This window comes from Brienomyrus brachyistius, chromosome 4, assembly GCF_023856365.1.
Source record: "Brienomyrus brachyistius isolate T26 chromosome 4, BBRACH_0.4, whole genome shotgun sequence".
In the NCBI taxonomy this organism is placed as follows: Eukaryota; Metazoa; Chordata; class Actinopteri; order Osteoglossiformes; family Mormyridae; genus Brienomyrus; species Brienomyrus brachyistius.
The window spans coordinates 32,129,581-32,144,172 of record NC_064536.1 but is presented as its reverse complement, the minus strand read 5'-3'; the positions used below and the strand labels follow the sequence as shown (position 1 = coordinate 32,144,172).

At 44.1% G+C, this 14,592-nt stretch overlaps 1 protein-coding gene across 1 annotated transcript in view; it reads left to right on the top strand.

Moving 5' to 3' along the window:
* Positions 1 to 14,387, top strand: part of LOC125740345 (polymeric immunoglobulin receptor-like) — a 65,482-nt gene extending 51,095 nt beyond the window's left edge. The window contains exons 2-5 of the mRNA XM_049011340.1: positions 7,635 to 7,957; positions 9,194 to 9,503; positions 9,817 to 10,107; positions 14,127 to 14,387. Coding sequence (XP_048867297.1) covers positions 7,853 to 7,957; positions 9,194 to 9,503; positions 9,817 to 10,107; positions 14,127 to 14,209 — 789 coding nt within the window. The 5' untranslated portion in view covers positions 7,635 to 7,852 and the 3' untranslated portion in view covers positions 14,210 to 14,387. The remainder of the gene's footprint in view (positions 1 to 7,634; positions 7,958 to 9,193; positions 9,504 to 9,816; positions 10,108 to 14,126) is intronic.
* Positions 14,388 to 14,592: the final 205 nt, after the last annotated feature.

Sequence of the window (14,592 nt, the reverse complement as noted above, 5' to 3'; positions counted from 1 at the left end):
TCCAATAGAAAGTCAAAATATAGATTTCTTTTCCCAGTATTCTCAACAACTTACCTTAGCCAATTGTTCAACAACCGTTTTGAGCTGAACACCTAGCTTGCCACCTCTCTTTTGGAAGAGCCTCATCAGCTTCTCGGAATACATGTCAAGCTGGGACAGAAATTTTGACTGAAGTGGGACAGTAGTAATTCGCCTGAATTCTGCATTGACCTGAAAACAAAAAAAGTATACATAATTTAAAATGAATAGAAAATGTAGTAAATAAAAGTGAAGTTTGAAGTTTATTGACAGTTGTAAAACTATTTAAATTTTTAACTTGTTAAAAACATTCTAAAAATCATAAATTGATAGGTATGACATTAATCTGACCTCATTGACTTCAAACAGAGCAGGCCACCTTTCCATGAAATCTCCCACCATTGGTGCATCTCGAACAACTTCGTGTCTTCTGTGAGCAAATGTCCTTTCCATCTTGACTTTCACAACCTCTCGGTTATTCTTCTTCTTAACATCCAAGAGAAGAGCTTTTTGCATGGCCTCCAGACTTTCCACAGTTTCTGTCCATGGGTATGCAGGACAAAAATTCACCTCTGCTCTCTTGGCCTTTTTCACACCAAAGGCTGCACTGCGATTTCCTGCAGGTTTGTTTTTTAAAGAGTTAACTGTGACCTCTGGGCAGCCCAGCTTTCTCAGGTGTGTGCGGTAGTTTGAGAGTTTATATTTCAAACTAGTTTTCCATCCCCCGTATCCAGTGCAAGACCCCTTCTCAGTTAAACAGGGGTGTTTCTGGATAAGACTCTGAGCTACCTGTTCCATTTCCTTATCTCTCACATAGACTTTATACTGTACAATTTCCTGCACCAAAGAATCAAGGATGGTTGATTTCAACTTGGGGTCTGGAATAAGTGTTGTGCCGTTTTTAATGTAAGCCACATTTGCCTGCTGAAGTTTAATTTCAGCATCAAAGGAGAATTTTTGTACATAAAAAACATCGGGCCAAGAGGATCGAGAGCTTGTAGATTCACTGGATGACAGTACATCTGTATCCACAGTTCCACTTGATAGTGATGAAGAGTCATGCACAGAAGGAGGACTGAGAACTTTGGGTGTTTGGCCTGGATTGAAAACAGCAGGTGTATCTTCCTGCTGTGTGGAAGTGGGCCTTGACATATCAATGACTTTAAGAGTACCTCTGTCTTCTACTTCTGAAACAGATGTAAGATTAAGGAACTCATTTCCAAACAAGTTATCCATGAACTGAAGTCTGAAACGGCCCTCAAGTCCACACTGTGTCTTCACTTCAACTATAAGGTCATCAATAGACGCAGGAAGTCCACATGGAAGAGTCAACCTCTGAGAGCTGCCATCAGACAAGATGATCTTGAGTATCACAGGGGTCCCCATCTTCAGAGCAGTTTACTCTGCACACAGACATGAAAAGGAGCAAATAGGAAGACACCCAGTGATTTGGCACATTTCAATTATTTATAGATAAGCATTTCTAAAAACAATTGTATTATCTATTATGAAACCAAAAGTTAATCAAGTTGTTCATACAATGTTTGCACTACAATTACAAAAGCTATTCCAAATAACCAATGTGAGTGAAAATCAAAAGATGAATGAATTCTGAGTAAACACTGTGTAGCAGGTGAGGTTCATCATGCTGCTTCCTCCTATAATAATTTTTTTAAATGAGCAAAATCAAAAGCAAAATACAACATCAAATTGTTCACTACTATCCCACCTTTTATAATAATATGCCTTTTCAAAGTCACCATGCGAGATGATCCAATCTTGTAGTCATTTAGTGGATAAATGTCCTTAAGTTCACTCAGTGTCACAAGGTTGAATGTTCTTGTGGGTGCTGGGCTGAGGTCAAAGGCTCTATAATGCTCTCGATACCAACCACATAACTTTTTCACAATGTAGAATACATTGTCATGTACAATGCAGATTTGACAAATTTCACTAAATTCAGTCAATCCACACATTGCTCCATGAGCCAGTATCATTCCCTTCCTATAGGTAATGCCCTTGTATGTCACACACTGTGTAAGGTGAACCTCTGGTTTGTCAGAGAACTTTTGCCTGATGATCTGTGCAATCTCCTCATTTAGCAAGTCTACAGGTGAAGTGGATACAGCAGAGACCTCTAGATTAGACTTGTTCAGACATGGTGCACTCAGATGGTAAGCAATCATCATCTGATGCTTTGTGGCTAATGAGAGGGGCACATTCTTAAAGCAACTTGTGTGTTTGACAACTTTCTTGAAAAAGCTGTGTTTGCCCTCAAATCGCATTGTCCACTGACTGACAAGTGGACCAAACAGCCTTATCATTTGTGGATAGTGCTCCAAAAAATGGTGTTTCGGGAGAAGCTTGATGTCTGGGAACAGCTCTTGGTATCGCATCCTATGCTCTGTGATTTTACACTCTAAAAATGCCAAAGAGTCATCATCATGTACAGGGGCCACAATAAGCTCTGTGATGTCCTTCAGATCCATAAGAACAAGCCAAGCAGGCTCACCATCAGGTACATGTGATCCAACCAAAAAGGGCAAGAATCGGAGCAAGCTCCAGTTTTCATGAGCATTCCCTCCCACTGTTTTTGTACTAGAGAAACTTTGCGAGATGACATGAGGTTTATTTGTCTTATCAGCCCATTTGTATGTAAACTTCAGTAAGGCATTATTCAGATCAGCTAGTGTGAAAAGCTTTTTAGATATCAACACTGTTAAGCAGTGAGCGAGCTCTACTGGAATAATACCCTCAAAAACATCATGGGCAAGATCAGGTGGATAGCCAAAAATGGCATGAAAATGAGAGAGATTTTTTGTGAACACATTCCTTTTTCACTCCACAAAAACTTGTGCCTGACTCTTGGGCTTGAGTAAGATGGGTTTGATAAAGTTCCTTTGTTCTTAGACTGAAAGTACCGGATGCAACAGAATATAACTGAATATCAGATCTGTTTCCCGTGCAAAATCTGCAGTAATACTCTACAGAAAAACTCTGCAAAAACCCTGCAACACTATGTGCTCCCAGGTTGTCAGCCACAACACTGAATACTGTCCCTTGGACTGACTCACCCAACAGTGGGACAAAAATACCTTGCTCCTCCAGAATTTTTAGATCATGAAGAAGAGGCTCAAATACTTTTTCATAACCATAAGTTTTAACATCATCACTTTTGCACAAAACTGCCAAATAGATAGATGATAGTGAAGAGTGAGACCCCGGAGGCAAGTTAGCCAACACCCAATAAACAGCACAAAGCTTATGTTTTTTTCTCGAGGTACCAAGGGGATTGCAGGTTTCAAAGTCATCTACATATAAATTTACAATGATCCGTGGTTTTTCACAGGCAAGAAAACCATTTTCTTTAAATATGGAACCATCTCTTGAGGACTGAAAAACTCCAGAATGTGTTTCCTGCTGCTTTTGATAATTCTTAACATTATCAACAATATCCCTTTTGCTTAAAAGCTGCTCCAAGGTTTTCAAAATTGGGACATACTGAAAACTACGTTTGTTTTTTGCATTAAGACAATATTCGACAGGCTCTACAATGCTGAAGTTCTGCTTGTAATACTGCTTACGCAGGTAGGCCGTACTTAAAGGACCTCCTTTCTGAATAGAGCTTTGTACAGGGCCGTCAGTAGAAATTGCCTTTACAATCTCATTAATAATACTTTCGTTAACAGGGAGGTCTCTCTCATCAAAGATGCGACTCACTATGTCAGAAGATAAAGGAGCAGTTGCAAAACAAATCAAATGATGAAGTTCCCCCAAGAATTCATCAACAGCTTTGCTTGGAACATGAACCAAATGCTCTAACTTTAGTAAAGCAGCAGCAAATGTCTGCTCTATGATCTTCTGCAAATCTTTGGTGGGACAGTGGTGGATTGAATTAGCAGCAATATCTGGCTCTGGACCTACACACTCTTTACTATAATCTTCCAATGCAGGAGGACATTCTACAGTTGCAACTACTTTAGGTTTAAAATCAGCTAAAGTGTGGTGGCAGTGTTTTCTGTTTTTGTGCGATTTAAATGTACAATAGATATTTGTTTTAAAGTCACAGCCTAAAAACATGCAGGTGACGGTCTCATTTCTTTTAAGATGTGCATTAATATGAGAAAAATAATCTCTCTCCGATGTTAAATTGCTACAAGCACAAAGGTGGCAACTTAATATTCCCTTCTCTTTGTGAGTGACCCCTGTAGAGTGGATTTTACTTTGGTGGACAATAAGGGCATTCCAAGACTTAAATGTGCATGGACAGTTCTGATATGTACTTGGAAAACGAGAACTATGTCCAAAATGTGGATGTTTCAACTTGTAGTTACTCAAAAGCTCTAATCTACTTAACACAGTTTGTGTGCACCCCTTACATCTCCACACAGGAGGTGCCAAAGTCTGTAAGAGATAAAGTTCTGATGTGAGATGAAGATATTCATTAAGCATACTAGATTAGTACAAATTAAACCAAAAAGAATTGATACTTACCATTACTGAGCCTTTGAATATGATGAAAAATATAATGGGGCCTAGGGAAAAAAAAAATCTAAATAAAAAATTTGACATAAATTAATTCTGAGACCACATACAAATAAAGTCAGTGCAGTTGTAACACATTCTGAGTGACAATGCGTTTAATAAATGCAAATGGCATATTTATTATGTAGATGTATGAAGAAATTCAATGTGGCGCCGCCCTTCTGGCATTCATACATTTCATTCAGAATAGTCAAAGCAAGCATTCCCCAAATTCTATTGCATGTAATCAACCTGAAGCATACAAACACACAGCAAACACCATTTATGCTTCCTCCAGCTGTTTTTTTTCTGGCTAAGTACAGTTATTTATGCTACTATTTACCCACTATTCTCACTAAACCGACTTCAACTCAGCTGTTTTAGTGCATTACAAACATTGTCACTTTACTCCAGCCATACAGAATTATTGTTATTCTGTTCAGATATAGATTTTTCTGCTCATTTGTTAATCTGACTGCTCATTAGACATTACCGTCAATTTTAAGATCTCTGATAAATTTTTACAAAAATGGCTTTATCATTATTTGCAGGTCATTATATAGGTCTCTTAGTGATAGCGATCTTTTTTTATGATGAAAATGTAATAAATAATAATTACGTCATCGTGAATCAGTAATTGTGGATTTACCACAGTCTCTATGAATAAACACTATATTTTGAGGCTGAATTTTAAAGCTCTTGGACTGGATATGAATTAGGGCTACACGATATATCGTTTTAGCATCGTCATCGCGATGTACACACGTTCAATAGTCATATCGCAGGAGGCGCGATGTCAAGTAACGCAAATTAAATTAAGCAGCGCGCCAGCGCTTTTGATATTTTTGCTAAACTAGCAAATGCCACGAAGTGCTTATTCTTAAACAATCCACAAAGGTTTGTCAATACAGGGGTCACCAACCTTTTCGAAACTGACAGCTACTTCACGGGTACTGAGCCATACCAAGGGCGACCGCGAGCGGGGGCTGGGGGGGAGAGTGTTAGAGGTATTTCGACTAGCACGAGAAGGGGGAAGGGGTATTTAAACTTGCGCGAATGGGCAGAAAACCTAAGCTCTATGGTGATTTGTACTATTTTTAGAAATGCCTTGCTGGTGACCCACTTCCGGGTTCCACGTCGTTCGCGGGCGACCCCTGGTCTAATATAATTTAGACTAATATAAGATGACATGTGTCACGATTGTATCCCAGGAAGTTCCGCTGGGTTATCTGATATTTTTCCAGAAAAGAATGCGAAGCAGTGAAAGCTGGTTTTCAGTTAATTTACTTGGTAAATAAAAAGTGAATAATACAATAAAATACCACGAAAAACGCCAACGCTGCGAGATCGGCCACCGCAGGCAGATCTCGCGCACTACAAGAAGTAAATGTTTGATTTGACTGCAATCTGGAGTTTATTCTCCGCCCCTGCCCTCTGTTTTAATCCCTAATTTTAGATACAAGTATAATTTTAAAAAGGGCAATGATTAAGTTATTATAATTGGCATTAATTTGGAGCAAAATCATCTTAATCTTTGTAGAATGATTAATTATTCAAATACAGCTATTCAACTAATTAGATTTCATGAAATCATGAATTTTAATATCGCGATATATATTGCAGAAAGAATAAACATCGCGATGTGATTTATACCAATATCGTGCAGCCTTAATATGAATGCTTGGAAAACTTAGCTAGATCATCTAAAGGGTAAGCTATCCATCTCAACTGGCATATTACACTCTACCATTCACCAGAAGCAATAGCAGGAGGGGCGCCAGTCTAAGTATTTCCTCGTCTCGTCACTCCCAACCAGCTCGTGTGAAAAACCAGCACTTCGTCTCCCAACATCTTATTTACAAAGAAAACTTAATTAAAACTTTCGAAATATCTGTTTATTGACAGCTGGCGGCTACTTTACAAACTCTTACAAAAATACAGAAAACTTTTTTAACGGTTTTCAGACCGGGTTCTCACTAGCTAGCTCGGTACAGCACATGAATGAAATGTTGAAAATGTAAAATAAATGTGCTGAACATATCACCCACCTAGCAAACAAGAGATTAGTTTGGTTTGCTTACTTGTTTCGTAAAACAATCTCGAAGGACCTTTTCGTAATTGAACGTCCTGAGGTTTTGGCGGCTTCTAGCTCAAAAAAGGCGCGATATTTCTTCTTCTTCTGTGTTTTTGAATGGCGCAATCAGGTCTATGTCCGCCAGCTGCATCATCGCCACCTGTCGTTAACCAAGTAGTAGGGCTTTCTGGCGCCTTTTTACAAACATTCAACTTCCGGTGGTGAACAAACTTAATTACATCGCGTTCAGTTTTTCCATTAAGACATTTTCAGTCAACGTGATGAAATCTAGCACCATCATTATTCTTTCTAAACATGTAAAATAAACTTGATTAATTTATGTTCACAGAGTGGACATGAACTTATTGGACAGAATGAATTAAATTTATTATAGTAAATCCAAAGACCCCTGATTTCCCTTTTTTTCAGTGTAGTGACTGTGTGTGAGTGTTTGCCCTGTGACAGACTGGCATCCTGTCCTGGGTGTTCCCCTGCCTTGTGCTCTGTGCTGCCTCAGATCAGCTCCACACTCGCTGTACTGTACTGACCCTGTACTGGATAAGCATGTGGAAGATGGATGGCTGAACTAAAATACATTTAAATACTTTCTGTATCTCATTCTAAAGTCACATACCACAGAATTAAGTTTACAAATGAAGCCTTAGTGTCACAGGGGTGTGGTCGTCCCACAGTGACAAGCCCATTCATTCACCTCATCTAGGCCTTTTACTAGGGATTTAAGGTCCTGGTTTTCCTCTCAGACCCTAGAACACACTCCCAGACTCAGATTCCCGATCCCACATCCCGCTGTAGCCCTTCCCAAGATCCGACACCTGTTTTGTTTTCCTGTGTCTCTCCCTTGTTCTTGTGACAAAATGACAGTCTTTGTCTTTTAAACATCCCCGTGGTTCTAATAAACGAATGTGACCCTAATCCAAGCATTATACAAACATTATACAGTTACTTAGAGATACTGCGATGTGGAAAATGTGAATTCAGTTGGTTGTTCTCCCTGCAGGTGCTGACAGTGTGTCCACAGTTGGATGGGTGACTGTATAGAGAGGAGGATCTGTCACCATCCCATGTTTCTATGATGACAGATATAAGGCACATGTGAAATCCTGGTTTAAAGGGAGTTATTGGAAGTCATGTACTCCCATAGTACACACTGACTCTCGACAGGAGGGTAACGTGTCAATCAGAGATGATCCTGACCAGCGAGTCTTCACTGTGACCATGAACAATCTGACAGCTGGGGACTCTGGTTGGTACTCATGCTTTGTAAATATTAGTGGAGCTTCAGATGTTGGAGATCGGGTTTACCTGTCAGTCACTGAAGGTAAGATGTCTGTACAAAATATCTGATCAGACCCTTTTCGTACATATATTTCTATATAAGTATGAATGCAAATGTTCATTGTTTGAGCTGAAAATGACTGTAAAGTTTTTATTTGTAAATAAGGATGGAATTAAAATAAATACAAGGAATGAATCAGCCAATGATAAGCTGCATTTTTGTACATTAGGGTCCAAATATGCACATTTATCATTTATGTGATAAATACAATCAGAGAGAAGTAACAGTATCAGTTTAAATGGGCTACATCAGGGGTCCTGCAACTTTCAGGGGGAAATTTGGGGTTTGGTGGCAGGATTGACTCTCCAGCCACCGGAGAAAACTTCACACTGTTCCATTCCATCCGAACTAGTGTGGGGCTGAGGTATCACCTGCCGTACGGCTGCTCTCAGGTTCTCATCCCTGAGGAGGGTCATTGTGTGGTGGGTGTAGCAACACGCTGTATCAGGACACACTTCTTACCTCCCTTCAGGGGTGTAACTTTCTATCCATCCATCTATACATCCATCCATACATCCATCCATCAATCCATACATCCATGCAAGGAACAACCTAGGATGGGACACCAACCTGTCGCAGGGCATGCACACACAGACACACACACACACACACACACACACACAGACCTGTACTCATATCTTTGTGGGGAGTCTCCATTCATTTCTATGGGCACAACCCTAATCCCGACAATGACACCCTTAACCCCTACCCAGCCCTAACCTTAACCATAAGTAATCAATCAAAATACAAGACTCTTGGCATTTTTAGTTTTTTTTATTGCAGTCACATATTTTTAGAGAACTCAATTTCTCCTTATGGGAACTGAAAAAATGGTCCCCACAACGTCAAAATGACAGGTTTTTATTACATTGTGGGGACATTTGGTCCCCACAATGTAATGTCTATCTGACCTTTACAAATACTCAGATACAGCCATTGCGCAGTGGGGAGCCAGCACAGTGAGGAGTCCCTGGAGGAAACCCCACGATGACACGGGGGGAGCATGCAAACTCCACAGACACAGAGCCATAGCAGAGAGTCAGACTCTGGTTGCAGATGTGTGAGGCAACAGCACTAAGCACTACATCACCGTGCCATTAGCAAAGCAGATTTTAATATTCTTTGTTTAATATTCTACCTTTTTATTAATTTGTGCATAAATGGTGTAATAGGGAGAGAGAGTTAATCAGCCTGGTAATTTTCATACTGTTCCTGCAAGTGTGTCCACACTGAGACGGGTGTCTGTACAGAGAGGAGGATCTGTCACCATCCCATGTTTATATGGTGACAGATATAAAACTCATGTGAAATACTGGTGCAGAGGGTATAATGTGAGGTCATGTACTCCCATAGTACACACTGACTCTCCACAGGAGGGTAAAGTGTCAGTCAGAGATGATCCTGACCAGCGAGTCTTCACTGTGACCATCAACAATCTGACAGCTGAGGACTCCGATCGGTACTGGTGTGGTGTGAAGCATAGTGGAGCCTCAGATGTTGGAGATCGGGTTAACCTGTCAGTCATTGATGGTAATGAAATGCACAGTATGTAACATGTCATTTAGCCAGAAAGGAAGGACATTAACAGAAATATTAAAGGAAAAGATGCTTTAATATTATAAAAATCTGCATTTTATTTTCATTCAATGTGATAAACGAGACTTGGAAGAAGTAACAAGTGACAGTTTAAATGGACGACTACATGGGGTTAAATATGATAAGTAATATGTTAAGAAATGTCAGTTTATTTGACAAACATTTACATATGCATGTTGTAATGGGCTGATATTCATAAACATTTCATTGCTATGCAAATCTTTGAGTGTTTTATCTGTGTGTTCAGGTCCTCCAGGGCTGTCTGTGGACAAACAGGAGGTGACGGGTGTGGATGGAGACAGTGTCAGTGTTCAGTGTTACTATGGAAACAACAGAAGACATAGGATGTGGTGTAAGATTGGGGGCTCCTGTGCATCAGAGAGATCAGTGAGTTTGGATGGGAGGCCTGTCCTGATCAGGGATGACACAGTAAATAAAGTCCTCAGTGTGACAATGAGTGGGCTGGAGAGGAAGGACACTGGCTGGTATTGGTGTGCTGCTGGAATCCTGCAGATCCCAGTTCATATTACTGTTAAACGTAAGTAATTCATTTAAATCTGCCTGTGAATCATTTATGCTTGAATATAAATAGATACAAACTAATTAACCCTACAGTTTCCTTCATGAAGGGGATCTGTGCTTCTTTGTGGGGATAGTCCCCTATTTTCAGATATTGTGAAATAAGGTAATTTATTGGGATTATAGTTTCTATGCTAGTGGCACGGTGGTCCAGTAGGCGGCGCTGTTACTTAACACCTCCATGTTTAGGGGTTTGAATCTGGCTTCTGCTCTGTGTGTGTGGAGTTTGCATGTTCTCCATGTGCTGTGTGGGTTTCCTCCCGCAGTCCAAAGACATGAAGTCAGGCTAAATGGTGTCTCTAATAGAGAGTGTGTGTCTATGTAGCCTATGACTGACTGGCATCCTGTCCAGGATGTACTCCATCCCTGTGCCCTGTCCTGCCTGGGATAGGCTCCAGGCCCCACATCCCTGACCAGGAGAAAGGGGTAGAAGATAGATGGGTGGATGGCTGTAGTTTTATGTGTCTATGAATGTATTGGAATATTGACTTGCACATCAGCCTTAATTCTTAGAGAGACATCCTGTAATTCAGCTCTGATAACCTCATCAGATACAGATCACGCTCTGTTTGTTACACCTGGAAGCTGTACTGAGTCCTCAGGATGCAGCAACTGGTAGTTTATGATCAGTCTGTGATATGACAACAATTTTCCACAGACATACAGCCAGTCACTTATGTATACAAATCTAGACAAATCCATGTAGCTTGCAACTTAATTCAGGCATTTTTCATCCTTGTGGGGATGAATTGTTACTACTCAATTAATTTCAATTCAATTTTATTTATATAGCGCTTTTAACAATAGTCATAGTCACAAAGAACTTTACATATAACCGGCGCAAACCCCCACCAAGTAAGCCTGAGGCGATACTGGCAAGGAAAGACTCCCTCTAGCAGGAAGAAACACACATCAACATTTGTTCAAGATTAATCATTAATTTATCATTTTAAAGAAGTGAAGATATAAAAATAGTCCAAAGGAGTTGTGTGCAGACTAGCTGATATGTCTGTAGGTGGTTTTTCATTGCAGCAAATTCCAATGTTACAGTTGTACTCTGTAATATCTGTTCCAGTGCTGCATGCATCGATTGTCTGAAACTGCTTGTCTAATTCAGGGTCCCTATGGGCGAAAGGCAGGGAACGTCCCATGACAGGGTGCCAACCCATTGCAGGACACACTCACACACACCATTCACTCACACAAGCACATCTACAGCCAATTTGACAACTCCAATCAGCCTCAGCAGGTTTTTGGACTATTGGGGAAAACCAGACTCCCTGGAGGAAACCCCACGATGACACGGGGGGAGCATGCAAACTCCACAGACACAGAGCCATAGCAGAGAGTCAGACTCTGGTTGCAGATGTGTGATGCAACAGCACTAAGCACTACACCACCATGCCATTAGCAAAGCAGATTTTAATATTCTAAATAGATTTTAATTATTATAGTGTCAGTGTTCAGTGTTACTATGGAAACAACAAAAGACATAGGATGGGGTGTAACATTGGGGGCTCCTGTGCATCAGAGAGATCTGGGAGTTTGGATGGGAGGCCTGTCCTGATCAGGGATGACACAGAAAATAAAACCTTCATTGTGACAATGAGTGGGCTGAAGAGGAAGGACACTGGCTGGTATTGGTGTGCTGCTGGAATCCTGCAGATTCCAGTTCATATTACTGTTAAACATAAGTAATTGATTTAAATCTGCATGTGAATCATCCATCCATCCATTTTCCAAACCACTTATCCTACTGGGTCGCGGGGGGTCCGGAGCCTATCCCGGGAGCAATGGGCACGAGGCAGGGAACAACCTAGGATGGGGGGCCAGCCCATCGTAGGGCACACTCACACACCATTCACTCACGCATGCACACCTACGGGCAATTTAGCAACTCCAATTAGCCTCAGCATGTTTTTGCACTGTGGGGGGAAACCGGAGTACCCGGAGGAAACCCCACGACGACATGGGGAGAACATGCAAACTCCGCACACATGTGACCCAGGCGGAGACTTGAACCCGGGTCCCAGAGGTGTGAGGCGACAGTGCTAACCACTGCACCACCATGCCGCCCCCCCTTACTTAAAATAAAACTAATAAAATACAACTAAATTGTTTTATTCATTAAATCTTATTGATTTAAAATTTATACTAATTTGTCATACATCCATTATGGCACTTTATCCCGCTGATTAAACAATTGTAGTTAGATACTGTCATGACCTGCTTGTCGGCTCCTCATGTGTGTCATGCCCCCTGCTTACCCACGTGTTCTTTCCTGATCGTACCCAGCTGTGTCTGATTATTTTCAATCAGTCCTGTGTATTTCAGTCCGTATCTTACCTGAGTCCTTTGTCTGTCATTGTTGTTAGCTGTAGTATTGGTGATGGTTTCCTGTCTGTCCCTAGTCGCTAGTCCTAGTTTCCCCCAATAAACCCCCGTTTTGCCCCGATACCTGCCTGTTTGCCTGCTTCGTACCAGCTAACCCGCACGATCACCTGCCTGCACCACCCCGATCGTGACAGAATGACAGACCGTAAGAAAAGGAGGAAGCAGAGGAGAAGGAAGCACCTGGAGGAGCCGATCAGTCTGGACGCCTGCTCCCTCGCCAACCCCTGGCCTCTCGCGGAGGGCGAGAGAAAGGAGCTCGTCCTGGGCTCTGACCCAGAACCGCTCTACCTGGGAGCCTACTCCCTAGCGAGGCTCTGGGCTCCCAGCGACGACGACGAGGATGAGCCCTTCACGTTCCCTGGGCTGGAGCCTATCCCCCCGGAGCAGCTACCGCCCCTGGACCGGTACAGTTACTGGCCCGAACGACTGGCAAATTGGGGAGGTTTTAGGGCTGTAAGGGACTGGATCCCCCGAGTGCCCCGGGTCCCGAAGAGGATCGCGCCCGTCTCCCCCTCCCAGGACTTGCCAGTTCTGCCTGCGCTGTCAGCGCAGCTCCCGCCTCTGCAACCTGCGCAGCCGGAGCAGCCATCACCGCTGTCCGCTACGTCTGCGCAGCTTCCTCCACCTGCGGCTTGCGAGTCCGAGCAGCCGCCGCTGCCTGCGGACCCCGATCCCGTGCAGCGGCCGCTGCCTGCGGACCCCGATCCTGTGCAGCCACCGCTACCTACGGACCCCGCTCCCGTGCAGCCGTCGCTGCCTGCGGACCCCGATCCCGTGCAGCCGCGGCTGCCTGCGGAGACCACGCCCAAGGCGCCCTCTCTGCCGCTCCTACAGCCTGCAGCTCCCGGGCAGGCGCCCCCCCTGCAGCAACCTGCAGCTCCCGGGCAGGCGCCCCCCCTGCAGCAACCTGCAGCTCCCGGGCAGGCGCCCCCCCTGCAGCAACCTGCAGCTTCCGGGCAGGCGCCCCTTCCACTGCCTGCCCTAGTGACTTTGCCTTCAGTGACCCCGATCGAGGGCCGTTTTGTCTGTGTCCCGCAAGGGAAGGGGACACAGACGTCGGACTGGGGTCCCACCCGCCCTGCCCCCTGGCTCGCCCTCCCTCGCCTGCGCTAGGGCTCGGTTGGCGCCTGCGGGTCCTGGCCCTCTGGGTCGGCTGTCGCCTGCGGGTCCCCCTCCGCGGCCTCGTCGCCCTGCCTCGCTCCCACCTCCGGTGCCTGGTCGGTCGCCTGCGGGCTCCCCGACGGCGGCTCCGCTATCGCCTGCTGGTCCACCCGCTCCTGTGCCTCCTCTGCCCCTCCGGGGTCCCCTCCGGCTCCGGCCTCCCGGCCCGCTGCGGCCCCTCCGGCCGCCTCCCATCGCCCGCTGGGGCTCCCTCGGGTTTTCCCCTGTTCCCCCGCCTTCTTCCCTGCCTCTGTCCCTCCTTCCTTTTGTTCCTCCTGTTCCCGCTATGTCCCCTTTCCTGCTTTGTCTTTCTGCCTTCCCTGTCCTTTGTCAGCTCCTGTCTCACGTCCTGTCTCTTGCTCTGTTTTGTGCATCGGTCCTGTTTCCCGTCTCTCGTTGATGGTTCTGTTTTTTTTGCTCCAGGTCCCGGTTCCCGTGTCCCGTCTGTCGCCTCCTCCCTGGCACGCCCGGTGAAGCGCGCCTTTGGAGGGGGGGTTCTGTCATGACCTGCTCGTCGGCTCCTCATGTGTGCCACGCCCCCTGCTTACCCACGTGTTCTTTCCCGATTGTACCCAGCTGCCTGCCTGCACCACCCCGATCGTGACAGATACTTTACCCAACACCCGAGGCCTGCAGCGGGGCGTCCGGGCCTATGCCAGAGCCCCAGACTTGTGGTGCTAGAGATCGACTTTTATTTAAATTAGAAATATATTATTTTATACTATTCACAAACAAGACAGATTAATTAATAGAGGTAATGTGCTTTCTGCCAGGATGGGACTGCTGGCTGTCTGCTTCTTACACCCAGGACCAGCGGTTAAACGAGATGTTACAGTCACTCTGCAGTCACCCTGCAACAATTTGTCAACCGGCGGCCATTTGTTTCATT